This window comes from Melanostigma gelatinosum (genome assembly GCF_949748355.1).
Source record: "Melanostigma gelatinosum genome assembly, chromosome: 23".
Classification (NCBI taxonomy): Eukaryota; Metazoa; Chordata; class Actinopteri; order Perciformes; family Zoarcidae; genus Melanostigma; species Melanostigma gelatinosum.
The window spans coordinates 14,573,730-14,585,305 of record NC_136656.1 but is presented as its reverse complement, the minus strand read 5'-3'; the positions used below and the strand labels follow the sequence as shown (position 1 = coordinate 14,585,305).

Sequence of the window (11,576 nt, the reverse complement as noted above, 5' to 3'; positions counted from 1 at the left end):
AGTATTTGCTTTGATAAACATTCCACTTTTTGGTCAAGAGCCCAATTGACATATTCAAAATGCTTGCTTTGTCTGAACAATGGACCCCCCCCCCCCCCCCCCATATTCAGTTGACCACCACAGGAAAACCTTTAAATATGCCTGCAAGAAGCTGGGACAGTCAATATTTGTGGCCCTTTTGCGTATAAATATTGTTTTTACAACAACGTTTAAGCACTTACGCTCTAATCATACATTCTCTTATCAGGTGTTATTGGATTGTAGGAATCAAAAATATCATTACTTTGTTGGGGTGTTCCCCTCTAGAAATGATTTATGGAGACAAACGTGTCCCCAATGTACTTGTGTTGGTAGAGATTAATGGACCAGCTTTAATTATACGTTTGCTTATTTGATGTTATTTCCTCAAATTTAAAAAAAATAATTCGAAGAGACATTGGAGCCCCTCTCACGCACTTTGAAATATAATTTTAAAACGATTTCTGAAGAGACATTCATCAGCCTACTATAGGTTACTTATTGTATTACACGCCAACTCCCGCCACTACAACACATTTATTTCATCAAACGTGCCTATTAATTAATGGTACCCATTTGATCGTTGCTTATTATTCAAAACCACAAATCGCACCGGGGCCAATCTGTGGTGGTTCTGCACATGAAATGAGGTCATCTCTAGAAAGAGCCAATAAATCAATCGACCTTTGTCCAGCTGCGCCAAATTGGTAAAAGGCAATATGTTATTACGAGCTTTATGTAATCTCTGTGCATTGTCACCGAACGTTCTCTTGGTTGGTTATTGAATGTGTGTCCTGTCCCAAATTCAGGTTTCACAAAATCTTGAAAGGACAAGTGAGGTGAGGCCTAATTAGCAGCAGACCAGGTGGACGTGTAGCCTATTAGGTCGTAGCCACAATTTAGTGAAATTATTTCTCATAAACGCCACTTAATGGTTTTGAAACGGAGGGGGGCGTTGTGCTGTACTGTTTCTGCGTGTCCACGCCACGGAGTGAACACACACACACACACGCACGCAGAGAGGTCCCACATCCTGGTACTTTACAGCGTTGTCAAGGCAGCCTCAGAGAGCACGGCTGGCTGGCTGGCGGAAAGTAGCTGCAGTGTCCTGGCAACGAATCTGTCCAAAAAAAACGTTCACAAAAACTGTCCCGGAAAGTTAGGTGTAACTAAAAGGTATCGGGTATGCATGTTTTTCTTCCACACGTTTCCGACCGTCGTGCTTTTACGACAACAATGTGCGGGGCTTCTCGCTTCTTTTCAGGCAGGCAGCAGACTCAGACAGGCGCCCGTCCGTGTGGACAACAGGGGGAAGAGCTTGTCCATTGTGCCGTTGAGAGAGACAGCGGTTTAGGCACGATTTACGCCCTAAATGTCGCAATTTGTCCACAGCGTTTCGGTGTGTTGTGCTATTTGCGCTTTAGCGCGGTCGCTTCGCCGCGTTTCAATCAAATAGTCGCAGAATAAAGAATAAAAATGGCTCTCGACAGATATAATTTGTGATAGAAAGGGACAGGTTTAAAGGGACAGTGTCACTCTGCTTCCTTCCTGGTTCCTGTAGCTCAACGTGAGGCTACACATTTCTACATATACGCGACGTGTTTATATCACCAAAGATGCCGTTGGACGGGGTATTTAATATTCATATGTTAAAATGTGACATAAGATTTAGCCAACTATAAGCTGTACTCTGCCTCACGTGGAAATCGTGTTGTGAGAGAGGATATGGGTGTCTTGGTCTTAGTAGCATTGTCTTTTGATTAGCATGTAATCCATTTGAACAAGGGTCTCTGAATAGGAACACTTGCATGAGCTCAAATGTGATATTGTTTTAGTAAAAGAGTAGAAGAAAAATTAAGAGTAAAGTTACAAAGTGAACTGAGTGTTATCACAGATGGCTTGAACAATTACAATGTTTCACGTGAAAACCACAGTGGGCTGAAATGAGAATTCGTCACATCTGAAATGTGATTTGCATATGACATAAAATCATAACTTGGTGTTTTCATATGCTGTCTTACATTTCAACTGTGACATCATGTAGCGTTATGTGAATTCTTCACAACCCCATGTGCTTAAGTATGACTTCATCACATCTGAAATATTCACATGTGATATTACATGTTAGATTGATGTTTGTATATTTTACATATCAAATAGTTGTCACTTGTGCCTTTAACATGTAAATGTTACATGTGAAAAAGTAATGTATTTTTGCATATTAATGGTTTGATGATCTTCAGTTAACGAGATATCCAATGTGATCCAGTAACACAGCTCTGCCCCATATTCTCCCTACAAAGACAGTAATGTTCCGAGAAGTGCTAATTCAACTATATGTTTATTATTGAGGTCGTAGCTGGTGTTGCTGTTGTACTGGACAGCATTATATTCAAATGGTAAACAATATCCTAAGCATTATAATATTAGGATTGAATTTCGGGCTGAGTTGTTGGATTGAATTGATTGAACAGGTGTTGCTAATAAAATGGCCACTGGGTTTATTACATCTTATCAGTGTGTCCAGTTTGTCCTCAGAAGGCCGGGATCTCCTTTTAAGACACATGACATCAACACCTGTTTGATAGATTCTTGCTTCAGGTCGCTCCACTGTTACCAAGTTTATTACAAAGTAACATGCAATTAACACTTTCTTTCTGTTCGTCAGGACACCCGCATACCGATGTGATGTCCGCGAGATTTGGCAGCCACTCAGCAGAGCAAAACATCATGTAGAAGGACACCATGTAAGTTGATGCCAGCGAGGATTCTAGACTGACAGGATGAATTGAATCAGCGCGACAAGGGAAGAGCCAACCACCACTGTTGGATGAGAACTGATGGGCCGTCCAAGCTGGCGATGCCAACTGCAAAAGATAAAGGTGGTTCAATGTCCCACCGCTACCGGCCGGCCTCAGAATACGATGATGCCACCCTCACCCAAAAGAGACAATACTGGAGAACCAAGAAACGAGAGCAGAGGGCCCGACTGACGGAGCGCAGAGGAAAGGGAACGCAAGGCGGAAAGCTCCTACACCTGCATGCCCCTGCAGTGGTGAATTTGACTTCATCCGACCCTTTTGTTGCTTTCTCTTCTGCTTTGCAGAGTAATGACTCATGCAAAACAGTTGCTGTCTCTTCTGCATCACAGAGTGGAAATACAGTCGGAGGCCGCTCAGTTAAAGCCACTGAAAACCAAAAGGAGAAGTGGCTCCATACAATGAAACTTGACAGGGTCTCGTCTCAGTTGCCAGCATCATGTTCCATCTCAGCCAAAGCTACTAGGGGCAACACAGCCACAGCGAGGCGTGCTGTGAGCAGAGCCGTTACCTCACCCACACCCAGTGGAACCCAGTTGAATACCCGTTCCTCAGTGCCTCCATTCATAGTGACCAGAACTACCAATGGCAGCTCCGCTGAAACAACGCCTCAGTCATGTGTGTCTATGCAGGACGCTTCAGTCCCCAAAACACAACATAAGGCACAAGTTGGGTTACACATTCAGCCCAAACTCTTACCCACCAATGTGACCACAGGCGTGATTCTTATGTCTTCACCATGTGTCCCAGACTCTATTAAGACAGAGCGCAGAACAGCGAACGCAACACCTCAAAGTGGAACAAAGAGTGCCTTGGTCACCTTGCAGAGGGTCAAAGGTGTTAGCAACTCCCATTCTTCCCCAGAGCCAGAGGAGGAGAGAGCAGCCAGGCGCAGAGAGCAATGGCGGATCAAAAAGCGAGAGCAGAGGGCAAAGCTGGCAGCTCAGATAGCTAAAGCCAGAGAAAGGACACAGAGCACGCAGGTGACATTTCGGAGGCAAACAGGACAAAAAACAGGACTTGTGGGAGGCAAGATTCTTCAGCATCTTCCATCTCAGTCGTTTTTGAGAGGAGCTGCCCTGATACAGTGTCCTACTCAGGTCAAAACTTCATTTACATCTGCCAAAAGGGAAAATGATAAACGGCAAAGTGGGGCAGGAAGTTTAGCTACAGTTAACCTGCAAGCAGATCGGATTAAGGTACAAAATCCACATGGGAACAGGACAACACAGACAGCCATCACATATGACTCTATTTCTTTAAGAAAGCCAGGAGAGTCGATGAGAAAGTTTCCAGGTTATATACATCTTTCTAATGTTGCTCGAGGGATAACACGATGTAAAACACCTAGGCAGAGGTTCATCGATGCCCAGAAGAATTTCATGATTCAAAGAAACATAAGATGTAAATCCCCATTACTTGCTTCAGTCTTTGGTACCAGAAATTTCCCCCAAATCGACCCCAACGACACGCCTGAGCAGATAATAGCCAAACGGCGAGAGTACTGGCGGATTAAAAAGCGCGAACAGCGAGCTAAGCTGTCGATGGAAGTGAAGTCTCGGTTGAAGGACAGGGACTCTCTGATGCGAAGAGTGAAACGTTACCAGTCAATCCTGGAGGAGATGAGGAGGGCCAGAGCACTGGCCCAGTCAGCAGGAGGCAGCCTTACCCACGCCTCTGAGACCATTGGAGGGTTCATCAAGGAGGACGGGACAGTGACCATTAACATTCCCCAGGTTCCTTCAGATCACAACACAGAGTGTCATGTAGTTCCTAATAACACCGCCATCACAAAACCTCAGCACCAACCTAATACGAAGCGAAGAGTTATAACACCCATTCGTGTAAACCAGCCCCCTCCTCCCCTCTGCCCAGCTCAGGTGAAAGTCTCTTTTCCTCTTGCTGGGCAGTCAGTCAACAAGCCTCCAAAACTATTCCCAATCAGACAAAGGACTCAATTTGAAAGCACAGCGGTTCCTAATCCACACAAGTTAGCAATCCAAACTGTTAGTCAGCTCACACTCACTCATCCTCAAACCCCTCAAAATGCCGTTTCTGGAGGATCAACAGCGGGGTCCAACATCGGGGGTTGTGTCATGAAGATGGCCATCTCAAGTAATGCGACATCACTGTTGGAGCTCTCTCTGGATCCAGAGTTGACAGAGGAGGAGAGGATGGCAAAGAAAAGGGAGTACTGGAGGATAAAGAAGCGAGAGCAGCGAGCAGCTCGTGCTGCTCGATTGAAGCAGGGCGTCTTACAGGCCAGGGCCAGTGCAACCTTACAGAGGAGGAGGGCCCAGAAGCAAGTAGCAATAACCACCACACCACCAGGCAGAAGTCTTCCTAACCAGACAGGAAATGCACAAGCTCTCCCCAACAACAGTGTGCCAGTAACGCCACATGCAAATGAGATAAAACAAGAGAGTGAGTCTATGCCAGAAGTTGACCTAAATTCTCAACAAGAACAAGCCATCTGTCCAGATATCAAAGCCCCAACCTCCCCACCACCACCTCCAGCGCCTCATGCGGAGCCTGACCCAGCTCTAAATGCAGACAGCCAAGCTACCACTCTGCTAGCCGTAGCCTCTATGAAGAAACTCCTGGAAGAATCACTTAGTACAGTGACAGAGTGTAGCAGTGAGCAGACTGCCATTAAAACAGAGTCAGCAGAAGAGGCCTCAGAGCAAGAGATGGAGCCAAATTTACCTCAGAATGAGTTGGCTCCTATTGCTGCTGACTTGACTTTGGAGATAAAAAGCTGGCCGCCGGATTCTGATGCCTTGGTACAGGCGGCATGTTCACCAAGCCCTCATCTCAAGGACTCATCCCACAGTAGCGAGACACTCTCACCTCTTGCCACCTCTAGCGAGGTAGTCCTGCCTCCCACCTGCGAGCACTCATCCCAAACCCATTCGAACTTTATAGTAAACCCCAACGTGGAAGCCTCTTTGCCACGCAGAACCCAGAGGCTTTGCACCAAAAAAGCAGACCATCAAAGCTGCTGTTCCCCAGAGCCGCCAAAGCTACATCACCTACCCATGGATCAACCACAGCAACAACACTGTGAACAACAGTGTCAGGCACAGGAAGAATGCCGAAACAGCAACTCACGACCAGAACAAGGATATCTCAGTGTGGTGACCGAGCGCGGCGGTTTGTTCAGCCTGCAGAGGAAGAGGGAGTACTGGAAGCTGATGAAGAGGCAGCAAAGGGCCAGGTTAAGGGCCAGGCAGAGGGACAGACAGGGAGAATGCAGCAGTCGTCTCTCCCAGAAAAACATTCAGGTGATGTGACACATGGGAATAATGATCATTTTGTACAATCCGCAACACGTTCAAACATTGTGTCAATGTTGTAACAAGTAGCTGATATTGAACTGAGATGGAGCGAAGGAGTCAGGGGGGGCAAAGTTTATAAGAAGCAACAATCAATCACTTTACAGAGCTGGAGTCCTGCTCCATTTGCTAGCTGGCTTCTGTTACAATAGCATGTGCGTTTCTGTCACCCCTTCTTTCTAAAAAGCTGAAACATGACACTGAGGCTTTTTTTTTACCAAATTGAAGTACTTCAACAGTTACATTTTGATAAGCCTCAAAGGGTGATTCAGTATTTGTATAACTGTACTTTTTGAACATTTTCAGCACATTTTAGCAGTATCCTGATAATACTACCCCAATCATTTTGGGTACACAATCACAATGTGAAGTTTTCATACTGTTTCATTCTACCAGACCCACTGATTTGACATTCACAACTTACAGGTTGACTTTTTCCACAAGCTCTGATCTCTGAGGACCACAGAATTGTGGTGTTTTCAAAACACCACAAAATGATTGTTTTCTCAAACAGGAAACAGGGCAATGTCGGCGTTCTTGTCAGTCACCTAGCAACAGTAATCTCCATGCTTAATCCACTGGAACACCAAACATATTGAGAACTTGTTAATATAATGTCGAGTCGAGAGTCACGAGTTCCATTTGACAGCAGCTGAAATAATGAGACTTTCACGATGGGCCAATGGCTAAGGATATTTAGTTGTTGTTGAAAGCTAACAGTATGCTAATCAGCCTTTGTTGAAATACCACGGTATTCAATTGTGAACCGCTACAGTAGTTGTTACCCAGGCAGTGGATTTGTTTTAGCAATGAGAAACTATTGATTTATAGAAATTGGTGAAACAGCGGCTAACGGCAATTTTGGCTCACTATAAATTCATACGAGCAAGAACATTAAGTTCAGCCATGATCACTGGAAAGTCTGTGTGTGACACACCTTATCAATGCGCTTCAGTTACCACCAACTCTCGAAAGTGCATGTGACTATTAGCTTTGTTTTTGCAATTAGGCTAATTTGCATATCCACAATTTTACGCTACATGTCTTCATATCACCAAATTTAAATTTGTGCAAATAGCTCAGGAGCACCAAGAAGCTATTTGCTGGGCAGCACTGTCAGATGCAACCCTTAATAGATGATGAACCCTGATTATACTGAATTTGCAGATACCAGTGCCTGCCTTGAGGCTTGTTGGTGAACACAAAGCGTGCAAGGTTTGCCGACATGGCCCGTGCCCTCTCCAGCTGAAACCTGAGTCATTACACCACAAACCTCTGTCTGGCATTTGAGACTTGAACAGCAAAAATAGAGTGTGATGGAGAGAGGTCTAGTTTAGCTAGGGGCAAACACATATGTGCATGTTTCAGAAAGAGTATTGTCTGGTTGCTGTATTTAATTGTGCTTACCTGTGAAAAACTGAGAGAAATAATTTTTTTCCTGTTCATATTGTTGTCTTTTAGGCTTCAGGTGTTGTTACTATGAACACTGTTAAGGGTGTAAATCATCCAGGGAAACCAGCCCTCCAGCCCAAGCCCTCCTTAGCTCCTCTGACTGCAGTGACCACTATGCCCTCTGTCCTGCTCGTTAGCCCAACAGCATGCAATGCTGAACAGTCACCTGACACACTCCAGTTCAAATTGCCCGTCACCAGTGTCTCCTGTTCACCCATAAGTGAGCAGAGCCATGTGAACATTGGACCTTCACAGATCGTGTCCGACTGTCAAGGAGCTCATGAGAATCTGCAACAAGCCATGCCAAGTTCACGAAAGTGGATGTCCAGAAGCACAGACCTGGATTTGGCCCCCTCACTCCCTACTCTGAAGCCCCCAGACAACCCACTGTCCAGCATCAACTTTCAACCCATTGAACCCCCTCTAACTCTAAATTCCACCCTCAGTCCAATAAAGATCCCTTGTTCTCAGCTGCAGAGTCCCACACATATGATACATACTCCTACCAAGTTGGCATCTATAACCTCCATGGTTCCACCAAAGCCCATCCCAGGGGAGTCTGAGGAGGACTTTCTGAGGAGGAAGAGGGAGTACTGGAGGATAAAAAAGAAGGAACAGAGAGCCAGGAAGGCCATTCGGGACAAGGGAGTCAGCCCAAGGAGAACCTCCAACAACTTGAAGCCCATTCTTCCTGCCCAGGACCCACAAACACAGGTATAGTGTATATAAAAACTCTATTTATTATGGTTGTATTAAATGATGAAGAACAGACATTAGTCAAAACAAAACACCACTCAGGTTACATTCGTGCTGAAGTGGAAGATAATTGTAGGTTTGCGGGATGAGATGTCTGTTCACAAATCATGTACGTTTTGATTCAAGCATGAAGTTTGTCTGTCGCAGTCTTTATGTTTTCTCAAACCACAACCTTTTTCTCTCTGACTGTAGGATTCTGGTCAGTGGGTGAGTTCCTCTGAGGAGTCCGAACATCAAGTGAGGTGGGAAATTAGTATTACTGACATCAAATCAGATTTGCTGTAGGCTCAATGTGGGATAATAATGAATGTAACTACTGCTCTCTTTTTCAGCAATTCAGAGGACACCGACCCGGGATCGTTTTCATTCTCAGGTTACACAGCACCAGTCGAAGGTGAAGTATCAGCTATGTCACTTGGAACCGCCTAAATGGTTCAAAACGGACAAATTGGCACAAAACTTTTTCTCTTTCAACTGTCTCTTCCAGAGCTTCTGTTCACCGACTATGAGAATAATAACGGTGAGGAAGGTCCCGTCTCAGACGCCGTGTGGAGGAACCGCTACCTCATGGACTACGATCCGCTCAACCAGCTTCTGGTGTGCATGGTGTGTGGGGAGCTGCAATACTCCCACAGCCTGGAGGGAGTGATGGCCCACATCGACGAGGCCCACCCGGACACCCTGGCCCTGGAGCCCAGGGAGCAACGGCAAATACTGGAGGCCTGGGACGAGCAGGTGTCCCAGAGGGAACGCTTCTTCACCAGCCAGCTCCAGCAGCACAGCGGGGCCCTGGAAGGTACAGTATGACTGCAGACAAGATACGCGGCTCGAAGCTTGCCGCTGTATTTAGGGTGAAGGGTCCGGATTGCAATTGAGTCAGAACGCAACATCAACAAGCATGACTAGAAGAGAAGCACAAACAACTTGGAGCATTTGTTTCTATTTTTGGAACCGAAAAATCTGCATGGTATGACGTAATTTCCCGTGTCACTTATCGCATGTGTGATTAGGATAATACGTAGTTTGGAGACCAGACATACTCCTTACAGATTCTTCCATATGAAAGACGTTGTAGTGTGTGACCCCCTACCTCCTCCAGTCAGTCATGTACTGTGAAAACCACAACGACTTCAAGATTCCCGATTACAGGACAGCAAGTTGTGTCGGGTGAACTTGGCTTCAGTCTGTGGAGCAGAATACCAGTATGCTGCTGTTTTGTCATTTGCCAAACCTATTGGACTTGTTTTGCAGAAGCACACAGGAACTGAAGAGCAGAGGAGAGGACTGCAGGAGACAACTGAGGACCACAGACCAGGAGAGAACGCCCACACTTTGTCTTATTTATTTATTATAATTGTATCAATGTGTTTACCTTCATAGAGACTCACCTTGAAAGAAAATGCTGTATTGGGAACATTCATCCCAACGAGCAGCTTTACCTCATTTCCTACCAGGTTTGTAATGTGGGTTTATGACAGTCAGTATGGACATTTTTTATATCGAAGCTATGATAACTAAGATTCTTTTGATATTTAAAATATTTAAAGAACTACAAGATTCTGGTAAATAGTCTTTGTACTAAGCTCGGCTAAAATCATCCTGGACCTATGAACACAGAGAAAAACCTATATTGAAATAATTTTATATTACTGCTCTACTTTCTAAAATCTTCAATTTTACCTTGAAACCATTTTAATCCTCAACAACTACAAGCAGTCCGTGTTTCAGTGTTTGTGACCCCACATGTAATATCTACCCACACTAGTTGAAATGTTTCTCATTGCTGAACTTATAATTAGATCCTATATTTCCCCTGACTATGCCACTCTGCTCAACTCCTCTTCCTCGCTACGCTACTTACTGTAGGATGAAGCAGTGGCCAGTGCAGTTTGGGAAATATTTAATTAAATTGATTTAGTATAGCCCAAAATCATGAATCACAAATTTGCCTCAGAGGGCTTTAGCATCTGTACACATGCATTAGCCACCATAGGCCACATTTGTCTATACAAGACAAAGCGGTGTACTGAAATTGAGCAAAAGTGTGTTGATTTGCTTATGAGTCCAGCTTTCATTTTCGAACAGGATTCTGTTATACCTTCGTTCAAAAGTTACAGTCTCGCTTTAAAACCAGACCGATAAACCACCATTAACTTCTGGAGCCACAGAGACCCAACTGACATTATTCAGTGAGGAGCAAACTGGGACAAATGCACATCAAACATTGTTGAACAAATCAACTCATTTATACAATGGGTTAAAAAGACATCACATCAGAGCTGAACAACACTGACACATTAATATGAAATAGTTACAATTTATTAAACAGTCAATTTAGATTATAGCTATAAGAAAAGAAACGGTGTGACACACGCAGCACAAGAGCTAAACCGTTGCTGTGTTTTGTATGAAGGTTTCCTCTGCTACACTGGCAGGCTTGAGTTCAGGTCCAAGGCTATTCTAGACCCTCGTTAGTTGTTGGATTGTTGCATGGGTGTCCAGAACTGTTCTTCAAACCCCAACGCTTACATATGTTCCTCCATGACAACATTTTGTATTCAGACAACTTTTTTACATCTTTCTCAAATGTATACAAACCTCCTGCAGTTCATATCAGCTTCACCATGTGACATAAAACATCTAACCAACCCGCTTCACTGTAAATACACAACATACTAAAGTGGGTGTGAGATGTATGAGACCGGGCGGTTTCACAATATTTGGAGCAATGGTATTCATTATTTATTGAATCTCCTCTTTTATAGTGATAATATTGATGATGCATTATTCATATCTGTAGAGAGCTCCATGTTAGAGAAGTTTCTCATTTGTGAGTATTGAGAGTCCAAGGCTTTCCTGCATGAGTTAGTAAAAGGATGAACAGTTGTGTATCACTTATGATATACATTCCCACGTTTTTGTACCATTTTCATTCAGAGTAAAATGATAAAGTTCTGTTCTGTTTGAGCACAAAGCTGTGTAGAAGACTGCCTGCACAGCTGCAACACGGTGTAAATAGCTGGAAGCGACCAAGCTATTCTACCTTCTGAGAATGTAATCTTGACTTGTTTACCAGTTCAAAGGAATGTTTCAATGCCTTTTCAGTAATAAACCTTTTCTACCTTTGGGCTTATTTCCTTAGATCTTTTTTCACACATTGATGATGTAATTTTACCTCGGATCAAAATGTCCAGTA

General features: G+C 44.2%; 1 protein-coding gene across 1 annotated transcript; it reads left to right on the top strand.

Moving 5' to 3' along the window:
* Nucleotides 1–1,091: 1,091 nt before the first annotated feature.
* Nucleotides 1,092–11,428, top strand: LOC306796317 (uncharacterized protein). The gene is made up of 7 exons (XM_079295179.1): nt 1,092–1,194; nt 2,687–6,121; nt 7,634–8,338; nt 8,573–8,622; nt 8,713–8,774; nt 8,868–9,176; nt 9,632–11,428. Exons 2-7 carry the CDS (start codon nt 2,849–2,851, stop codon nt 9,646–9,648), a joined length of 4,416 nt encoding a protein of 1,471 aa, XP_079151305.1. The 5' UTR covers nt 1,092–1,194; nt 2,687–2,848; the 3' UTR covers nt 9,649–11,428.
* Nucleotides 11,429–11,576: the final 148 nt, after the last annotated feature.